This window comes from Muscardinus avellanarius, assembly GCF_963383645.1.
Source record: "Muscardinus avellanarius genome assembly, chromosome: 8".
Lineage (NCBI taxonomy): Eukaryota > Metazoa > Chordata > Mammalia > Rodentia > Gliridae > Muscardinus > Muscardinus avellanarius.
The window spans coordinates 97,213,165-97,235,967 of NC_137794.1; the positions used below are offsets into that span (position 1 = coordinate 97,213,165).

Genomic DNA, 22,803 nt, shown 5'->3' on the forward strand with positions numbered 1-22,803 from the left:
GAGGTTAATTGGCAAGGATTTGTAGTTTGTGACTCCATCATTGCTCAGCAGCTTTAGAATTAAAAGATGAAAGATTTAGTTGAAAGCAAGAGAGTGAAAAATGTGAAAGTATTCATGACATTTTGATTGGTGTGGGCTCTTCTCATGGTGAAGAAATCCTAGAGGGCGTTGAGGACCCAGAGACCTAAGTGATGAGTAATAGAAAAGGCTTATTCACATTAAATAAGGCGGTAGGAACTTAGTGAGTTTTTGCTTCAAAGTAAAAATAAAATAGGACTGGGGGGTGTACCTCAGAGGTTTAATGTCCCTGAGTTCAATCCCAAGCACCACACACAAGAAAGAAAGAAAGAAAGAAAGAAAGAAAGAAAGAAAGAAAGAAAGAGAAAAAAGAAAACAAGGAAGGGAAGGAAGGGAGAGGGAGAGGAAGGCTCTAAAGATTCCAGTCAGTGAGAAATAGTTTCCAAGTTAGAGATTTTGAATTGAACATTGCTTTGAGTAATGCCGAGGCCTGAGGTATAGCTACACTGGAAAATGTGACTGAACCGGGATGTAGAAGGTTTTAGAGACGAGATGGCAGGTCAGAGAGAGGTCCTCACTGCATAAATGAGAAATGGGAGCTGTGTGTGTGGTGAGAACTATAAAGGTGAGTGCAAGGACACACTGGTTCTCATAGGTGAGGCTGAAAGGAAATGTTGTATAGGGGAGGAAAAAATTTTTTCCATCTTAGGACAGTGGTGGAGGCCCTAAAATAAAAGGCAGAGAAACAAGATAAAAGCTCAGGATTTTGCACTGGGTTTGCTGAAAACTGGAAGGGCAGCTGTGGAAGTGGGGTTGAACATGGCTTATGATCTAGTGGCAATAAACTCAGGAGAACTCAATATGGCCTGTTTGTTCAGACTACTTTGGAGCTTGTGTCTTCATAGATCTCTCAGTCCAGGTTTTCCTGCCATAGCAGGATACTACAGATTACATTATGAATTCTAGACATCTATTTGTCTCATGGGTCTCGATGCTGGGAAATCCAAGATGGAGGGGCTGCACCTGATGACAGACTTCATGATGTGTCATTTCATGGTGAAAGGCATCCCTTGCAAGATAGTATGCCACAGAAGGAGAAGGAGAAAATACTGAAGGAAACCATACTCATGCAATGCATTTTTTTAAGGAACATATCCCCACAGTATACTGCTCATCCTCTTCTGCCATGACAGTATTAATCCACTCATGAGGGCAGATCCCTTATGACTCAATCTCCTAATGGTCCTGCCTCTTACCAAATCACCTCCTAAAGGTCCTGCCTCTCATCCAGTCACCTCTTAAAGGTCCTGCCTCTTATCCTCCTAAAGTTCCCACCTCTCACCAGTCACCTTGACTCTCACCCAATCACCTCCTAAGGGTCCTTCCTCTCACCCAATTACCTCGTAAAGGTCCTGCCTTTCACCCAATCACCTCCTAAAGGTCCTGCCTCTCACTCAGTAACCTCCTAAAGGTTCTGTCTCTCATCCAATCACCTCCTAAGGTCCCACCTCTCACCACCCTTGCATTAAGGATTTTGTTTCCATCACATGAGTTTTCGAGGAGACATTCAACCCATAGCAAGAGATCATAATGTTCCTTACCTTTAGATATAGAGTACACCTCTCAAATATAGATCTTATGACCTGCTTCAGAGAGAAAAAGTAAGAAAAAGTGAGTGGCTTTCATGATTCTGCTTTTTCCCAAAATACCATATTTCAGGGTAGCATATGCTGAATCCCATTGAATCTGAACTTTCTTCTTTTTTTTTCCCCCCTTGGCATTTTTGGATGAGAGAGTGTGAGCCAATAATAGAGCTTTATAGGAAGATAGGTACAATCATGACAGCATTAGGATTCATTTGTGGGAAAAGGCTAAGATAGCAATTACAAACAAGATGTAGGGGCATGTATAAAAGAGCACAGAGTCTAGGTTAATGGGGAAAGACAGGTGCATGCTGTGCGCTTCTGCTGAGGGACCATGTCTCCATCCAGGTAGGAAAATGAGAAATGGAGAGAGGGGAGAGATAGAAATTAGAAGGGGAAGCTGGGATGCAAAGGGGAAGCTAGGATACTAGGATGAAGCTAGGATACATGTTGGTTCCAAAGAGATGAGCTATTTGCAAGATTTTGTTGCCTAAAAGGTAGATAATATCACTTACTTCCAATATCTTAGTTGTCAATGAATATTCATTGTAAATTTCCCTCTTTAGTTGTGAGACTTTTTAATTTTTTCCTGGTACTGAAGATTGAATCCAGAGGCATTCTATCACTGAGCTACACTCCAGCCATTTTATTTCTTATTTTCAAACCTGCTCTAAGTTGCTGAGGATCTTGCCAAGTTTCTGAGGCTGTCGTAGAACCCGTGATCCTCCTGACTCAGCCTCTAAGTCCTGAGATTACCAAGCATGCCACCATGCCCAGCCACTTGCTGGATTTTGAACAGGTGTGATTTGTATTGGTAGTTTTTTGTGGGCTTTTTTTTTGTGATTTTGGTAGAAAAAAGGGAGGACAGAAAAAAATATACTCTGAGAAACTGTAAAAAATTCATACTATTCTATTGAAACATAGGAGTAGTTTTAATTTGTATGTTAAAAGCTGAGCTGAATTATAATTATGCCTGTTCTGTGTGTGTGTGTGTGTGTGTGTGTGTGTGTGTGTGTGTGTGTGTGTTTACTGGGGGTTGAACCCAGAGGCATTCTACCTCCAAGCTACTATCACAGCCCATTTCTTTTTTCTTTCTTTCTCTTTTTTTTTTTTTTATGGTACTGGGGGTGGAGCCCAGGGGTATTCTACCTCCAAGCTATACCCCCCGGCCCTATGTTTTTATTCTTTATTTTTGAAACAGGGTCTCACTGAGTTGCAGAGGGCCTCACTAAGTAGCTGGGGCTGTCTGCAAACCGCAGTCCTCCTGTCTCAGCCTCCCAAATGCTGGGATTACAAGGGTGCACCACCCAGCCTGGTCACAGCCCATTTTTTTATTTTGTTTTGAAACCTCAGGAACTCACTAGGTTGCTGAGAGTCACTAAGTGGCTGAGGCTGATCTTGAGCCTGCGATCATTCTGTCTCCGACTACCAAGTCCTGGGATCACAGACGTGCGCCACCATACCCAGCCCACGCCTTTTCTTTATAAACTGCGTGTCATTGGCCAAAATACAAACACAAGAGCAAAAAGAGAAATGCTGGAGATCATTGTTTTGTCTACTCCTCTCCATTCTTGGCAGCATCCATGTGCTTGTAAGGCTATGAAATCAACTGTAGAAAATGCTGATTCATTCTTTGTTGAGTTGCTATGGTATGTTTCTGGCAGTCTTGCTGCTTCAGATGTGATTTGGGATGTTGGCCAGTAGGCTAAAAGCGCAGCATCATTGCTGTTTCTCTGACCTCAGCATCCCGAGTGCTCCTTCAGCTCTTGGCCACTTGGCTTTGTTAGCCCTATAAGTCCAATGCATTCGGATTGTGTCATAGCTTTTAGGGAGAGGATTGGACAAAGTCCATTTTACTTTGGATGACTTATTACCTTACTTGTTCTTGACCCTTTGGTCATTTTATGTTAATTTTTTTAGTTTCATATTTTCCCATTAAGACTCAAGGGGGTCTGGGCTTCTCTTACTGATTTCATCTCATCCACAGAATTCAAATGTGTCTGAATTTCAACGTGTTGCAATCTAGGACCTCATCCTGGTAAACCCTGCAACTTAAACAAACACTGAGAAGTTGTTTTACAATTTAAAAGACTATTGAGAATGTTTTAAAGTTCAATAGTAGTGAAATGGACTGCTTAGAAGTATCCATGGACCACTGGAGACTATTGACTTCTATATTTAAGAAATAAATCTTGCTAATGAGGGTGCTGTGTAACAATGATTTGAGCGCTTGTGCATGAATCAAATGGTAATGTTTCATTATTCCACTCATGTGCCAAATGACTGTATTATTTCTCATATAACCTTGATTTACATCTTTGTACATCTTCTGTATATAACTCATATTTGAACTTAATAATCGAAAACTCTAATATTAGGAGTATTTGTTATGGAAATAAATGATACTGCCATCTCAACTTATGAAGTGACCAAAAGAATTAGTGAGAATTTTAAAGGAATATGGTTTTGTTTCTTTATTTGACATTCTTTTTATTCAAATTGCTTGGCTATTAAATTGTGTGTTTGGGCCTTTAGGTTATTTGATATCCTTGTAAATAGACCCTCTCTGTGTACTGCGCAGGGGATCTTTGGAGTTAATGATAGCTGAAGTGCTCAAGAAATTTATTCAAGAACCTGCTTGATTATGAGTTAGGTGGGGGTTAGCACTTCTGAGTTATAGATTCTTCTGCACCTTCACCTGTCTGCTGTTTGTGATTCACATTAATGCAAAGGCAAAGCCTTTCAGCAGTTTATCAATGTTTTTGAAGTTCAATGGTGCGATAGGTGTCAACATTCAAGCTAAGAATACCCAGTTTGAAATATGAACAGGAACATACACAGCAGTTCACGAGAGGCACAAACTGGAGCCAGAGGTAGAGCAACCTGCAGCTGTGCTTCATATGAGCTGTCTATATTTTTCTCAATTTTAGAATAATTAGAGGAAATATTGAAACATTTTTTGTTGTCAATGTTGGTGCTGGCAAAGTAGAACCTATGGAGTGAAAATTTATCTGAGTCCTTGTTAATCATGCTTTTCCTTAGTGTTTTCATTGAAACTTACATGGACAGATTTATCTCACAGTGTGTGTGTGTGTATATAGACATATATTTGTTGTTTGATATCTCACAGTTGGATATATCTCACTGTATCTGCATATATTTGTTGTGTTGTTTGGAAACAGGGTCTTGCTAAATTGCTGAGAGGCTCATGTTGTTGAAGCTGGTCTGCAGCCTATGATCCTCCTGGCTCATTCTCCTAAATATTGGGAATAGAAGTATGCACCATCATGCCTGGCTTCCACAGTGTGTGTGTGTGTGTGTGTGTGTGTGTGTGTGTGTGTGTGTGTGTGTGTGTGAGACAGAGAGAGAGAGAGAGAGAGAGAGAGAGAGAGAGAGAGAGAGACAGACAGACAGACAGACAGACAGACAGACAGACAGACAGACAGACAGACACTGGAACCCAGGGGCATTCAACCTCCAAGCTATACCCCGAGCCCTATTTTTTATTCTTTATTTTTATTCTTTATTTTGAAACAGAATCTCACTGAGTTGCAAAGGGCCTCACTAAGTAGCTGAGGCTGTCTGTAAACCTCCCTCTTCCTATCTCAGCCTCCCAAATGCTGGGATTACAAGAGTGTGCCACCACGCCCGGCTCCCTCACAGTGTATTTTATGATTCAGAAATACCTTTTCATATTTTATTCATTATTTGTATTAGTTGGTGGTGAGCAAGTCAAGAACTGTTTATTTTTTATTATTCAGAGACGCTTTCAGCATTATGCTCTGGCGACTTAACTGTTGTATAGTGGAATAAAGTATATTCGGAGTGTTCACATGCCCACTTGTTTCTGTGGGTTCAATTCTAAAAGGTTTTTGACCATGATTCATTATCCTTAACTTCTCAGGCCAGTTATCAGGGCAGCCCTGGTATATCTATGTGAGTTCTTTTGTTAAACATCTGTTGACAGGATGTGGGGAAGATGGTGGTAGCATGGTTTCAGATTTTCTCAGTTTTTTTCACCATTTCCCCCCCATTTGTTAGTTACCTGAAAAGAGATTGGGCAACTAGACAGCAAAACCAAAAACCTCCAGACAATGTTGACAGTCCAACTAGGAGATATGATTTCCTTACTATAATAACTGAGTGGCAAAGCCGACAAGACTGTTATTGTCTGCAGGAGAAGAGAGGAACCAAAGGGTCTGAGAACTAGAGATCCCCAACATAGGCAACATATACTCTGTAGAAAGCACAGAGGGCTGGTTTGAGAGCAGAGCTTAACCTAGAAGTGCTCTCCCAGGGCCCGGGACAGGCAGGTGTGAGGTCTCTGGGATGCTCTGGACTTCTGTGAGTTCTCAGACCTGATCTACCAGGGCTTTCTTCTAGGATAGGAAGTTTCCCATGTAGAGAATATACTACAGGGATGGAATCAGCATTTAGCAACAGAGGTGAAAGAAAGAGAAGGTCCAGCCCAAAGTGTGTGTTGGAGAGGCGTGGGGAGGTAGGAAACTGTATCAAGAAGTCCTATGTTCAAGTGCTGCTGTAGACTGAATGTGTATGCCCTCAGAAGTCGTCTACTAAAACCTAACCCTCAAAGTGATATGGTTTTGTGGACCCTAAGAGAGTGATTAGGTCAAAAGGCAGAGCCCTCGGGAATGAGTCATGTATTTATAAAAGAGACCCCAGAGAGCTCACCCATCCCTTCCACTATCTGAGAAGGGCAAGAAAATGGCCATTTCTGAACCATGGAGCGGGTCCTCACACCAGACACCAGATCTTCCAGTGCCTTCATCTTCTCTTCCCAGCCTACTGTGAAAAATACATTTCTATTGTTTATAAGCAACTCAATCTGTAGTATTCTGTTACAGCAGCCTCAACAGACAAGGATGCCTACCGTGTGTTAAAGTGTCACACCAACACCAAAGAAGAGGGATTGCTGTGAAGTTATGAAACTGTTAAACCCAGCAGATATGTTAGTTTATAGTGAAATTTTTTAAAAATTAAAAATGAAAGATGACAGGAAACCAATTTGTCAGTGAAAATTAGTCAATAAAAGAAAGAAAATCAAGGATTTATGCTGCCTTTCCTAAGTGAACCTGCCACTGCGTAGCTAAATTGTAGATGTAGATATGTTTCTCTGTAAAAGTATTTAACTAAAAAATGATAAATAGGTGGAAGGATTAGGATATCGCTATTTTGTAACCCCCAGCAAATAGGGGCACTTAGCATGACCTGCTCAGCTCAGAGGAGAGAGAGGAGCAGGTATTCTGTGCCTCCCATAATCCTGCCTCACAGTCCTTGTTCTGCTCAAAGACCAAACTTGATTCTCACACATTAGCTGGATCTCGTCTACCAAATGGCAGGATATCCAAAGGAGGAAGGAATGGGCTGAATTGCACCAAAAATATGTATTCATCAAAATCCAGACTCTGGAAAACTCTGCATGTCAAAGAGCCCGGATTTTCTCGCAGAAAATGTTAAAGAACTGGCAGATATAGAGGAGGAGCCTATAGACTAAAAACTATAATTTAACTGTGTCAGACTTTCTTAAAGAGCAAGTCTACATCATAGTACTTAGTGAAAGAAAGTGGAGTGATGAAACTATTTTCAAAATGCAATAAGTTATTTATTACTTATAAAATGAGATAATTGTTATTATAATGTGGGGAAGGGAGTTGTAAATGAAAGCAACTTCTAGAATACCTAGCAAAGTTCCATTGCCCGGCCCTATATAGTATCCCTGTAAAATGATTCATAAAGCTAGACATTTGTTGTATGTGCCCGTATTATTTTTTAATTAAGATATATAATGTATATGTGCATATATAGAGTTGTGGAAAGGTTTAGTGTTAGTTTCTTTATACGTCAAAAAACTGATAATCTCCTTACATGCCAGGATAGTTAAGTGAGATGGAAAGAAAACGATTCCTAAGGTCTCAGGTTCTAAGTGAGTGTGCGACCATCTGCATTTTATGTCATGGGATTTGCAGAAACTTTTGTTGTGGTCCTTTCTTCTCCCATAGCATAGACAAAAACCAAATCTTTCAAAAAGATTTACAGGATATGTGTCATTTAAAATGCTGGCTAATTTGTGCAATAATGAATATTTTTTCCATTTCTTCTTCCTGTCAAAATAGCAATAGTTAATTGCTTTAAAAATGAAAAAAACTATTATTTCTAATGTGAAGATAGAATCTAATTTGATGACATTCATTAGGGAGGGTCTTTTCATACTTTTTTTAATCCAAACCACTGCATTAGCACTATAAAATAGAGAAATATTAGGTATTGTCATTCGGTAGTCAATTAGACCAAATATGTATAAATATTTTAACATTTTTGGTGCAAAAGTGAGCTTAATTCATTTTCTTGGCTCTATCCTAACTGAAGAATTACATTCTGCTGACCTTACTATAATCCCCAGCTCCTATGGGATGAATTACTCTTCTCCTGTTCTTTTAATATTGCAAAGTTTATGGCAGCACTGAATTAATGCCCTTAGATTACGGCTTTGGGTAAAGTTTTATATTAAGAGAAAGTTTTTTCCCTTAATATAAAAATGGTTGAAAAATATGCCATTTCTGTGAGTGTGCATTTTTAAAAAATATATATTTTCATATATATATACACATAATCATTATTATAAACTTAATTTCAGTCCTTGTTATAACTTTTTGGGAAAGTGAAGAGGTGTTTTTTGTGGTGAAGTTTTGATAGAGAGGGGTCGATCCTTATTGATTGGTTTTTCTTAGTCTTCTGGATCTTGAACATTTAACTGAGCAGCATATGGTATGGAATTAGGCTCACTCTTTTGAATAGCTTGTCATTTTTCCCTAAGCAAGAGCCCCTGTAGGAACCCAAGTATAGAAAACTAGGAGAACATTAGCATGTGAAAGAAGCCAGACACAAATGACCACATATTGTAGGAATCCATGTCTAGGAAATGTGTAGGATAGGCGTAATCATAGAGACAAAAGATAGATGAATGGTTACCATAGGCTGGGGGATGGGGATCGGTGTGGAGCATATTATGGGGGCGATGAAAATGTTTTGTAATTGTATATAGTGATAGTTGTTCCACTCTGTGAATGTACCTATGACCGTTGAATTGTGCAGTGCACACTGTCCTGAGTGAAGCCAACTAAGGAGGGGCTGGGTTTTGCTCCAACTCACCCAGCTCCGGGCCGCAAGTGGATATGAATATGAAATGAAAACCACTGGCCTAGGAGATCAAAACATTTACATCGCCAGGTGTGGAGATGGTCCAAGTAAAAACTGGAGAGCATTACTTCATTAAGTATTTGTGTGTGTATTAACAATGTGATAAGAGCAGGCACAGATAATTGGGTCCTTATCCTTACACATGAATCTGCTTATTGCTTTTTTATTTTTATTTTTTTTTTGGTACTGGCGATTGAACCCAGGATTATTCTACTATTCTACCTCTGAGCTGTACCCCTAGCCCTTCAATTTTTTAAAATTTTTTAATATTTTTTTGTGGTACTGGGGTTGGAACCGAGGGGCATTCAACCTCCAAGCTATACTCCCAGACCAAATTTTTATTCTGTATTTTGAAACAGGGTCTCAGTGAGTTGCAAAGGGTCTCACTAAGTCGCCGAGGCTGTCCACAAACCATGATCCTCCTGTCTCAGCCTCCAAATGCTGGGATTACAAACATGCGCCAGCACGCCCGGCTTTTGTTGTTGATGATGATGCACTCTCGTCTCTCATCACAATGTGGATCATGTTGACAATGGCATCTACTCACACTGTACTTAGTGCCCTCCCCCGCTTTGCCTTTTCCTCCCCCAATACTGAGTGTCCATGTCAGCGATGTTATATACACATATATACACGTATTCAAACATAGCTTTTTTATTAACTAACCTCAGCCTTCTTCTTCTCCTTTCTGTCTTTGCTGAGATCTCCTCTCCATTATCTGGAATTTCTCTGGTATCCCTAATACTCCCCAGCTGGGGCATATTAGAGAAAACATATGTCCCTTCTCTTTCTGTGCTTGGCTGATCCACCACATTCAGCTTTTTTTTTTTTTTTTTTTAATTTTGAGACAGAGTCTTGTTAAATTGCTGAGGGCGTTGCTAAGTTGCAGAGACTGGCCTCAACCCTGAAATCCTCCTGTATCAGCCTCCCTCCCCACATACTGGGATTATAGACATGCGCCACCATGGCCGGCTAGCTTTTTGCATTTCTATTATAGGAAGCTTCTTCCCTCTTCTCTCTCCACAAAACATTCCGAGAAAAAAAATCTATAAACTTAATTATCTGAAGCATGATACCTGTTGTAAAATACATGAATGCCCTCTCCAGTTGATATATCCTTTTGGTTCTATTCACAGTCTGAGACATGCCTCTTCTGAAAGTTTCCTTCTTTATCCCAACTTTATTCTCTCCTTCTGTCTGATAAGATCTCAATGCCTACACACCATTATTTCTCACAGCAACTCTTTTTCTCCACAGAGTTGCCTTCATTTTTTGTCTTTTCATTAGTGGCTTCTTTTTTTTACCCCCCTTCATGTCTGCTTTATATTTGGGAAGGTCTGTGTAACTTCAGAGGCTTATCGTTTATTTCAGTCATTGAGAAAAGAGACTTGGCATGGTTGTAAGTCTGCTGTCGAGGCCAGATGATAACTTGGGGCTGTCCTTGTTAAAGATGATTGTTTACGTGTTTGTCTCAATAATGTGAGAGTTGATGAGTCTTAGGTTATAAATATAGTGGGATTACTTGGACCTCATTTCTGTCTTGCAGGTGTGGTATAGAATAAAAACTCCCCTGGTTGTTTACTAGAAGCAAACATATTTAGATGGAAAGAAAGCAGATAGGAAATAGCATAACTCTGTAAGGGCTGACTCTTCAAAACTCACGAGGTACATTTTTAAGCATCCATTTGTATGAGTCCTGAACCTGCTTACATTGAAGGAAAAGACAGGAGTTGATAGCAGAGTAAACAAATATATTTGCTACTCAGTATATGTTATTATTTCTATAATAACATATTTCTTTTTTTCTGCTCTTTATAAAGATAGGGAGATGAGGTCTTTTCAGTGGTCAGTTTTGAGCAAACTAATATACAGATAATCAAGGTTTTAATTCATTTTTATGCAGAAGTATTTCAAATATATCTCCAGAAGTACTAAAGTTGAAACCTATGTTGCACATAAAAACTAGAATTTGTGATAGAGCAGAAAATCAGAGCGTTAGGGCACAATTTATGGGATGGAATAAGGAGGTGGGGTTGCAGTAGTTTCAGCCCATCTCACCAGATATGATCATTAAAACTAATCATCTTGAAAGGCTTAAGGAAACAGCGACATTTCATATCACCATTAAAAATTAGCCCGGGTAAAATAATTGTATGTATGGAAAGTTGAGAAAGGACAAAGAAATTGGCAATATTCTTTCCAAAAGAGAGTGTGCACACGGCTCTGCGTTTTTTTTCTCTTGTTTTTGCTCTCCTTTTCCAGACTAGTATGCATGCTGCCTTGTGGAAGCCACTGTGTGGGCTCCATGCTAACCTCAATTTATTCAGCTTAATTAGAACTACATAATACCCAGACGACTTCATCATCATCGTGTTTTTAGCAACAAACTATTTTAGGAACCAACCAAGAATATTTCCAAAACTAATTTTACTTTCTGGTTCAAGTTTTTAAAATATTGAAGAACTGAGCTAGTTACAATTTATTTTCCACGGAAAATAAAAAAATGATAAGCCGATCCTTGGATATATTGAGTGAGTCTCAGTTGCCATGATGTTATGTGATATTCTCAAAATACAGAAAACTCCAAAAATGGTTGATACTTAAGTGCGTCAATTAACACCTGCTCTGGTTTTATTACAGCTCGTAGTCTCCTCTGATTTTAATGGGAAGTGTAATTGTTTTCACCATTATAGACAACATCCGGGGAAGATGTGCGCGACTTCACCAAGGTGCTGAAGAACAAGTTCAGGTCAAAGAAGTACTTTGCCAAACATCCACGGCTCGGCTACCTGCCTGTCCAGACGGTTCTTGAAGGTGACAACTTAGAGACGTAAGTCTGATTTTAATATTAAATTTTGTCTGATATTTTTAAATCTCATGCTAAATTTTTAATGTTACTGACACAAGAGAAATTATCTAATACCGCAAAAGTTTTGTGTTTTGATAAAACATTTCATTTAAAAAAAGGTAAATTAAGCTTGGAATTGGTCTTTAGAACCATGAATTTTTTATTATTTATTCATGATAGCCTGACACCTAAAAAGTCCAGATTCAACCTTGAATATGTTTCCAAACGGATTATTTCTATTCTGGACCATCTCTTTTTTTTTTAAAGTACTTAATTATGGTATTATTTTTACATGTTTATATTATATACCTTTTTAATATAAACTTAATAATACTTAATCAAATACACATATATGCTAAGATCTCACTGAAATCTCATTATGTCTTACTTCTTTTGTGAGGAGAGATGTACTGGGGATTGAAACAAGGGGCATTCTACCTCAGAACTCCACCCCCATCCCTGTTTTATTTTTATTTTGAATCAGAGTTTTGCTAGGTTGACGAGAGTCTCACTACTTGCTGAGGCTGTCCTTGAACCTGTGATCCTCCTGTCTCAGCCTCCCAAGGACTGAGATTACAGGCATATACTACCATGCCAGGCTGTCTTACCTCTTTTCTTAAAGATGAGAATAGCAAAATGGAATAGCTGTATATTTTACATGAAATCGACACAATTGTTCAAAACTAGATGTTTTAAGTTGACAAGCATAAATAAAATTTTCAATATAGAAAAATTACCATAGGATTTAGAGCCATGAAAAAAAATGGGAATTTATAGCTTGAAATGAAAAGAAAAAAAAGTTTTAAGATGAGCCAAAAGAAATGCAAGGAGGTAATTTTAAGTTATAAACAAGTATATATTGAGCTCAATTTGATATACACTCAATCTTTGAATCACTTTTTATTTTTTATATATTCTTTTATTGGTGCGTTATAGTCTCACATCATAATGCAGTGCGTAGTGCTCGTGACACACGTGCACACCGCACTTGGTGGGTTTCCCCGGGCTCCCACCCCACTACTCCCTTTCCCCACACAGGACCTTGCGATTTACATTGGTATTGTCACATATGCACAAAAGGCCAATGGAAGTGATTCCCTACTTAATCCTCTCCCCCTCCCTCGCGTAGACCTCCTCCCTGGCTCCAGTGGGGTTTCTCCTCCATTATCTTGAGTCCCTCCGGTATCCCAAATACTCCCTAGTTTCTGAATTTGAGAGAAAACATAGGACCCTTCATTTTCTGTTACTGGCTTATCTCACATAACGTCCTGTTATCCTGGACCATTCATTTTCCTGCAGTGACATTATTTTGTTCTTTTTTCTTGTTGAGCAGAATTCCATGTTATGTATATCCCATACTTTCATGATCTGTCTATCTGTTGATGGACACCTAAGTTGGTTCCATTATTTGGCTATTGTGAATTGTGCTGTTATAAATATGGAAAGCATGTGTTACTATAATATTCTGATATCACTCCCAAATATCCAGGAGTGGTATAGCTGCATTATATAATAGATCTGTTTCCAGTTTTCTGCGGAATCTTGACACCGATCCTCCATAGCTGCCGTACTAATTTGCAATGGCACCAATTGTATAGAAGAGTTTCTATTTCCCTACATTCTCACCAGCATTTATTGTTTGACTTCTTGATGATTGTCATTCTGATTGGAGTTAGATGGAATTTCAGTACAGTTTTGATTTGCTTTTCCTGATTGCTAATGATGAACATTTTTTTTCAAATATTTGTTGGCCATTTGTATGTCTTCTTTTGTGAATTGTCTATTTAGTTTAATTGATCAGTTCTTGATTAGTTTATTTGTGTATTTTAGTTTTATCATATAAATATTTTGTGTATTCTAGATATTAGTCCTCTATCAGAGGAATAGCTGACAAAGATCTTTCATTCCATAGGCTTTCCCTTTAGACTGCTGATGGTTTCCTTTGAAGAACAGAAATTTTTTAGTTTATTACTATCCCTTTTATTAATTCTCATTTTAATTTCTTAAGCTTTGGGGATTTTATTGATACAATTTCTATCTGTGCCTGTATGTTAAATTACTGGACCTATCCCCTCCTCTGGTAATTTCAAAGTCTCTGGTCACAAAAACAGACATAGAGACCAATAGGACATAATAGAAGATACAGAAACAAATCCACACACTTAATAGCCAGTTGAATTTTGACAAAGGTGCCATAAACTAAACTGGAGAAAAGACACACTATTCAACATATAGTATTGGAAAAACTAGCTATTTGTAGAAAATGAAATTAAATCCCTACTTCTTACAATTAACAAGAGTCAACTTACGATGAATAGATGAATAACTTTTTAAAAATATCAACATCTATATGCCTACCAAGGCCAATATTTTGTGCTTATGTCTGGGCAAAATAAACATTTATTGCTAATCATCACCAGAATATCTGGTCACAGAGACTAATGAGGTTCTGTCCAGAGAAAGACACCCCTCAAAGTGACTTAAATGGAGTTCTCTACATGAAGCATGAAGGTCTCTTCTTCAGAAGTAGAGAAAATCGTAGGAAGGTGTATTGAGTGAATGCAACTTTTGTAAAGTAAAACTTTCTTTTATTCCTCATAATTCCTAATGTGAAGGCAGATATGGTGGTGCACATCTGTGATGACAGTGCTTGGGAGGCTGAGACAGAGGACTGCAAGTTCTAGGCCAGGCTGGGGAACTTAGCAAGACACTGTCTCAAAATTAAAAGAAGTAAATATATCTATATCTATATATTTTTTTCTTCCCCTCATATGTAGATGCTAGGGAGAAACTGGGACACAGGAGGGACTACAGACAAAAGAGGAACTTTAGTGGAGTGAAGGAGGCAGGAAGGAGGAGGAAAACACTTCCATGGCCATGATATACATACGCAGATTTATTAATGCCAATCACAACGTTATGCACAAGAAAATGGGGAGAGAGAGTGAGTGGGGTGGGAACTGAAGGAGGGAACAGCCAGTTCTGTGCAAATGTGTCCCTCTACCACCCTAAACTTCATCTAGATGTTTGATTATAATGCGCCAATTAAAAAAACGTCAAAATATAAAATCAGATGGCTTGGTCTAAATTTTTTCCACATGTAGCTCTATAGAGCAAGAACTTAGCTTAATTTTGTGCACGTGTATCTCTAGTATATAATATAAAGCATAAAAAAAAGGATCGGAACTTCTCAATAACTCTACTTGGCATCAAACTGTGCAGTTAAGATAAATGCTTTCTTAAATGTTTTTTCCATCCTTCTTACTAGAATAAAATGTATGTAATTCAACTTCAGCTTAAGGAGAGCTAAATACATACATTAAGGAAAGGTGGATTTCTGGTCTTTTTTTGTTGTTGTTGTTCAAAAAGTTGCCTGCTGGTAATTTTCATTTGTTTTATCTAATTTATCATTTAATTGTACTGAATACGTTATGAGAAAATTTTATTTCTCCTTTGTGTCAGATAAAACTGGCCTTGAGAGGGGTTCCATGAAGCTCAGAGTTATCATATAGGGCTTTAATTTATCAGGTGATTGGATAGGTTTGAACTAAACAGTGTACCATGTTTGCACTTTGTTAATAAACCATTGGCATTTTGTTTCGTAAATATCTACATCTTTCCCATGAAGCATGCAGATAGACATATATTTTATACTTCTTTTAAACACTTAATAGTTTGCCTTTCAATGTCAAAATAATCATTAGCATCAATCATTCTATTCTGAGCAACTCCTTTAATGTAAAAATTAAAAGAAAAACATGCCAAATCATTGTGTGCACCGAATGGGGAGTATAATGCTAAAAATGCTTCACCTCATTTAACACAAATTTACCACCATTTTAGTGAGCAGGCGAAAGAAAGAAAGGAATATAATTTTAAATCAAATGCCACAAGAATCTTACTGAAAAAGATTTATGAGCTAGTGGATATAGTGGGCAAGTTTTCTTCTTTTTTAATACTAGATGGAGCGCTCTGGATTTTCTATAGTTCATTTTTCTGCTGAGCCTTTTGTAGTACAGGGCCACTCCATCTTCTAGTATAACAGTGTATGTGAGTGGGAAGTAAAAAAAAAAGTTTGATTGTATTTTTTCTCCTATTTGTGGGAGAAGAGCATTGGAGAAAAAAAAAAGGGAAATGGTGAAGTTATTTATGGAGCTGATTAGAATTATTTGTTTCTCTATCTTTTATCCTTGCAAAATGTAATGTTTTATCTTCTGACGAGTAATTATACATGTGTGCACAAAGGGAATTTATGTGGGTAAAACTAGTGTTATTACTAAAAGGGAATAAACTTACCCACACTAAGGTGTATTTGGTTAATTTAATAACTATTCATGATTTTTTAAAACATAAAATAAACAAGTAGAGCTTGATTAAAGATTGTATTATTGAAAAGAAACCCGAGAAAACAAGCTAAAATTATGGCAAATGTAATTTGAGATTTGTGAGAGTTTATTATTGGCTAAAAAATTAGGTTGGTTTTTGTCGGGCGTGGTGGCGCACACTTGTAATCCCCGCGCTTGGGAGGCAGAGAAAGGAGGATCTCGCAGGTTTGAAGCCAGCCTTGCTGGCTAAGGGACCCTGTGTCCAAATAAAAATATAAAATAGGTCTGGGAGTGTAGCCCTAAGGTAGTAGGGCTTCCAGGAACCCCAGTACCACACACACAAAAAAAGGTTAGGTTGTTTTTCATAAGGATTAAAAAAGGAAAGTAAACACCTCTCTCTGGTATTGGTAAAGGTAGGTTAGATGAATTTCATATTTTTTTTAAGATCTTACTATAGCAAGAGCTGGCTCATAGTAGGTGTGATTCTGCTTGCAAAAACACCAAACCAGGAGGAGATGACAGCTGAGCTGAGATCTTCAAGATGAATATGTTCAAGCGTTTGATTGTTTGGTCTACTTGAGGCAGACACTAAGAGTTTCTGGGCAAAGGAAGCTTTTCAAAAGCCTTAAGGCAAGATAGTTTTGGAAACTGGGGTGGGAAGGTAGGAATAGTGCAAGAAATGAGGAGAGAGAGAGAGAGAGAGAGAGAGAGAGAGAGAGAGAGAGAGAGAGAGAGAGAGAGAGAGAGAGATCACGCGCATGCACACAGATAATGAAGGGCCCTGTAAGCCCTGCCAGAGTGTTTGGGGTGTATCCTGAGAGCAGCATGGAGCCAATGAGAATTCATATAGGAGAGCAGCTGGGATCCCAGTGCCCTGCTCTGGGAGAAACAGATGGAAGAAGGCAAAGGACCAAAAGCATAAGGAGCAGACTGCCGAAAACTGAAGACACTTAAAAGGTCACTGCCTTCTTCAAAGTCTGAGTTATATTTCATACAATATTAAGCATTTTTGGTAGAGTGATTCCTTGCAAGAAATACACCATGTGCAACCACTTTATAAGGAGGCTGTATTATTAAATCTGGGATAACAAAGAGATTGGTTGGTTGATTGGTAAGTTAGTGTGTTTAAAGCTGGGAACTGAACCCAAGATTCATGAGTGTGAGGCCAGCACTGTACCACTAAGCTGTACCTCCAGCCCTGATCATATTATTAGTCCTTCTTAATTACACATTCTAACTATATCATGTCTTATTATTGTTGTTTTTTTCCTCCAGAATCAAATTTGAAAGCTTATCATTTAATGTTCTTTTCCTACAAATCAAAATACTTTGAAGTCAGTGAAGCCTAAATTTTTATTTTTATCTCTATTTCTTTTGTTAGAAATTTTTCATAAAAAGCCTTCCTTCAAGAAACCACTCAGCTCTGCTCTCTGCCCCTGCCATTCTTATCTCAGCTCATGAATCATTTTTGTTCTGACTGAATTAACTTCATAAGCACTAGTCAGGCAGCTTCACAAAGCTGTCCCAAGGTCTGTTAAGATAAAAAAAATGTTTTTCTTCTGTTTCCAGTCCATGTCAAATGTTGTGGTACACTTCAATTTTAGAAATAATCTCCTAAGCATTAACTATTTTTAGAAAGTGTATAGTGAATCTGCCACCTGACATTTAACATCCCAGTTTCAGGGTTAATGAAAAGTAGTGACGTAAAAAGGATGGAATTATACTGTTTTTTAAATTGTTCTTATATCTATTTTCCACACATATAATTAAGTCTATGTACAGAATAGATATTTCATTAGATTAGAGTAGATATTGTACTTTTCCTCAGAGTAGATAAATGTCTATTTTTGAAAGTAGGTGTGAAAAGTCTTAGATTCTCATCTGAATGAGATGACCTCCCTCTCTTTTTAGTCTTTGCCATATAGACATCAACTTGTGCTGCACAGTAGGAGATAATGAGATCATTAACTTTTTCTTAAGTACGTACATATAATAGAAAAGGAGAATCAAGGAAGTCTAGAATAATTGGCTTAAATCAGCATTCACTTTTGAGGAAGACTATATTATTTAATTAAATACAGAGCTAATCTTCTTTGTATTTTTCAGTTTCTACATTCATCATCCCCTCTCCCCATAAAAGTTAGGGTTTGTTCTAGTTTTTAATCAGTTGTTTTCAAAGGCATATGGTAGAGGTTTGGAGACTCTTAGGCAGGGTGAGAGATGGGGGCTACCTTTTGGGCTAAGAATGATATGGAATGGTCTGATTTCAGACCCAAGGCCCAGATTCAAGTAGATTACATTTTCATGCATCAATTTCCTAGACTGAACTTCTGAGTGACGTTTTATTTGAAAACAGTGTATCCTGCTCTAAAGAAGTTGCTTTTGGTTCTGTTGCTGATGCAGCAGTTTTTGGCAGGATGTAGGGGAAGGTATGTAAGCTGTACCTTTTTCTCTAGTGTATCTGTAAAGTTGAGATACATCGGGTGTATGCCTGGTTTTGACGTTTTACATTTACAATTGGACGAAGAATCAAAAAAATTGAAATTTTCTTCAACTTTGCCATCAATATATAACATAGTTGTGTATTTAACTTCTTTCTGATCCAATTTCTTCTTGGGGAAAAAAAGGTGATTGCATTTTAAAATGGTATCTTTAAATTCATCCTGTAATTTTGAGCTATTATGGAACATTCTGGTTTTGTCTCAATTAGCCCATTTTTAGATGTGTTTGCTATCCTGTAACAATTCTCCTATAAGATTTGCAAATGGGCTCAAAGGCCCCTGCAGACTCTGGCATCTTATATAGAATAAACTGTGACTTCTGTTACTTTTGATCCCCCCCCCACCCTGTGGTAGATGTCTGGACAACCAGATATTAAGTAGAAGACAATTGCGAGTGCCCCACCCCTGACTTTTGTCTGAAATTGCTCTGAAGTGTTTGTTCCGTGACTTTTGTTTCCCTCTCCCCTCTCTGCAGTCCTATCACACTCATCAGTATGTGGCCAGAGCACTATGAGTGAGTATTCACAGCCCCATGCAGATGATCTGGTGGATTAGCACGGGGGTGATTACTATACTCTTGCTCTCGAGTAACACTTCTGCGCCCTGGGTAACAATCCTGGTGGTTTGTTTGCATGGCAAATTCGTTATTGGTTAACTAAACTAACATTCCTGCTAGTAACGTCTACAAGTATTTAGGCATAAAACTCTGTCGCTTTGCCTTTTCCTTTGCAGCCCCTCACAGTCTCCTCAGCTGTTTCATGATGACACCCATTCAAGAATAGAACAATACGCCACAAGGTAAGAAATGACAGGCGCCCTCTGCTGCACCAAGAATATACCCAGGTCTGTATTAAGCCAACACTTTTAACTTCCTTAACTTAAGGAATGCATGTCTACAGGAGTCGTGATTCCATTACATTTGAAATCGAGGCTCTCATCTTTTCATGTCACAGTTTGTACTCCACCAAACACCTGCTCTTTATTCTACGAAGAGTATATCTCAATAGGCTGTGATTACGGAGCTCAGGAGAATCCAAACACTGTTCAGGCAGGATTTAGATAATGTAACCCAGTTTCAGTGAATGAAAGCAGGGATTGAAAGTCTTCTCAGGAGATGGTGCACATATGAATTACAATATGTAATTAAATTTATGCTAATGCTTTATTATAGGGGTTTGTTCTAAAGTCCCTAAACAATATAGAATATAGGACAGTCTTGATGGTGTGCGGAAACTTTTAGTAAAGTAGTTAATACTAGGCACCTGTGGTCCTAGTAACCATCAATGCCCGGAAATACTAGTTTAATGGTTATAAAAATAGAAACATATGAACTGAATTGGGACCAAGTAGAATTTTAGAGAAAGGCATGTGTTCCGGTCAGCATTCTTACAGCTGTAATCTAAAAGATTGACCATGCAACTTAGAGGAAAGAAGATTTATTTTATTATGATTTTGATTTCAGTCCATGTGAGGTGGGGACCACAGATCTCAGGACATGGAGGCAAGAGGCAGAGAGTAGGGGAGCACATGGCTGTTCTCCTCACACCATGGAGCCAGGGAGCCAAAGAGAGTGAGCAGAGATAGCAGGAACCATATATAATCCCCAGGGCTGCAACCCCAGAGACCCCTAACTCAGCCACACCCTACTGGCCCAGGCCATCTGTTGTAATGGATTTACCTGGGATTATAAGCCTCGTGACTCAATTATATCAACATCAAACACCAATTTATGAGTTCTTCAAGGTTCCACCCTATATTAAATATAATAGCATCCGTGAGCTGATGGAAAACTGCATAGTCGAGAGCATTAAGCTGCTAGGTGGTCCACACTTGTAATCCCAGTACTTAGGAGGCTGAGACAGAAGGGTTACACATTAGGTTTGTAGCCAGTGAACAGTAATTTAGCAAGACCCTGTTTCAAAATAAGTAATAAAATAGGGCTGGGGTGTAGCTCCTAGGTAGAAAGTCACTAGGTTCAATCTGCAGTACCACCAAAACAAAACCAAAGCAAAAATGCATGGAGTGGGAAAGAACATGGCTTGTTTTCTGAACTGACGAGAGGGGAAAGGAGAGAGCCTAAAGGGATGGAGTTAAAGATTGATCATGAAGGCTCCATTTGCTAAGGAGCTGGGGCGTATGCATAGGTAAAAGGAGACCATGGAGGGTCTTCAAACATGAGGGGAGCATAGTTGGGTCTGCATGGGAATGTCATCCTCCATTCCATACAGAAGACCAGCTGAGGGCAGGGAGATCAGTTCAGAGGTGTAGTCAAATAGACTGTAGGACAGTCTGGTGTAAGATAAAGGCCTACAGACGTTGAGGAAGTGGTGGTAGAAAGGGAACTCATTACTAGATGTTGTTTTCATTTTTAATCTTGTAAAAGATGTTGCTTTAATTCTCTAGTCTTATCAACGGATTGAATCCTTCTCTGTTTTATCAGCCATGATAGTTTTAAAATGTTGGAAGCAATGCTGCTAGTTGCCCATGTCTTCTGTGGCCACCTTATCTAATATCCCTATTTTCATTTTTCAGACTGGCCCAGATGGAAAGAACTAATGGGTCTTTCCTCACTGACAGCAGCTCTACCACAGGAAGTGTGTAAGTAGACATGAAGTTAGCATCCCTGGGAAGGCTGGTTCTTGTAACATGACTATACAAAATAATCAGCACTGACTGTGGCTCTGAATTGTGATCCCAACCAAATTAAGTGCAGTTCCCAAAATGTCTATACAGGTTTAATGCTTTCGAGCCATGATTGTATAAACTGGATATGTTTTTAAATTAGTTTTATATAAATTCATGAAAAAATCCTACATTGGTCAACCAATCTGCTTCAGAATAATCGTATTTCTTTATTTGTAATAATATAGGCATTTCTTATTAATTTTGCAAAAGTAATTCTATAGGATACATGCCCTTTCTGTGAAATTCTCTTTATTCTGATTGCTAATGTTTTCTCCATAACCTCTGCACTTAACAACACGGGACCACACATGCTTGGAAATATGCTCCCACCTCCCGTTGAAAAGTAACTTCTTTGCCAATACTTTATTTTAATAGGAACTGAGAAAATAGTCATTAACTACTGAAAACCTTTACAAAAGGTTTCTAGCCAAACATTCTATGTTTGATTTTCTCATATGTGTGTGTTCGACTTAGTTGTGAAACTTTCTTGGCAAACATTTTATTTCTGACTATCCCACGGTTGTGTCATATTTCTCTTGAAACCTTTCATGGTCTTATCATTCACATTAGTTCTGAAACAATCTACAAGACTTGAACAGTGTCATATTTGTGTGACTTATGGTTTGGCTCTGTGAGAAAATGTACCTTAAGCACCCTAATATAGAATGTCCCCCTTTCAGTATTTTTAAAAACTGTTTTATTTAGCCGGGCTTGGTGGTGCACGCTTGTAATCCCTGCTTTTGGGAGACAGAGACAGGAGGATTACGCAGGTTCGAAGCCAGAGCTCTGGCTTAAGAGACTCTGTTTCCAATTAAAAAGTACAAAATAGGTCTGGGAGTGTAGCCCGGAGGTAGAAGGGCTTCCAGGAACCCCATTACCACCAAAAAAAAAAAAAAAAAAAGATTGTTTTATTTATCATTGAACTCATAAGTAAAAGCTGTCAGATTTTTCAATTCCAAATTTCAAAAATTAGCATCATCATCGTGTGTGTGTGTGTGTGTGTGTGTGTGTGTGTGTGTGTGTGTTTGTGTTGCTGAGGACTGAATTCAGAGGCAGTCTACCTCCAGCTAACATGTTAATTCAATAGAGAATATTGTTAGGTTTCTCTTGTGTAATAGTGTGAGGATGTGAAATCAGCCACCTGCTCCTCATTGACATAGCGCATGCTGAGTGCCAGGTACTATTCTATGCTCTTTGCCCAACCTGGGGGAATTGTCATAGAAACCCTTTAAAACCGGTTCACAAATTGGCCCTGCTTTAAAGACACGTCAGCGGAGGCCTTGGAAGGTGGAGGAGCATGTCCAGGGTCTCACTGTCATGGAGCTGGGTTCAGCCCCAAGCAGCCTGGCTCCAGGCATGGGCACTTCTGGCTAGGAAGGAGGGAGAGCTAAGCAGGCATGGGGGGCAGAGTGGACAGAGCATCCTGTGTCCTCCTGGACATCATCACTGTTCTTGCCTTATCCCCTTCTCCACCATCACCGGTTTCACATTTGGGACCAACAAGGTTTCCGATGAGAGAAACTTAACAACCTCCCTGATCAACCTCAGAAATTCAGCTTTGGGTG

At 38.7% G+C, this 22,803-nt stretch overlaps 1 protein-coding gene across 1 annotated transcript in view; it reads left to right on the plus strand.

The window, feature by feature from the left end:
- Nucleotides 1–22,803, plus strand: part of UTRN (utrophin) — a gene marked incomplete at both ends in the record, with an annotated part of 491,377 nt that overhangs the window by 449,679 nt on the left and 18,895 nt on the right. The window contains 4 exons of the mRNA XM_080700143.1: nucleotides 11,573–11,709; nucleotides 19,029–19,067; nucleotides 19,286–19,351; nucleotides 21,086–21,151. Coding sequence (XP_080556269.1) covers nucleotides 11,573–11,709; nucleotides 19,029–19,067; nucleotides 19,286–19,351; nucleotides 21,086–21,151 — 308 coding nt within the window. The remainder of the gene's footprint in view (nucleotides 1–11,572; nucleotides 11,710–19,028; nucleotides 19,068–19,285; nucleotides 19,352–21,085; nucleotides 21,152–22,803) is intronic.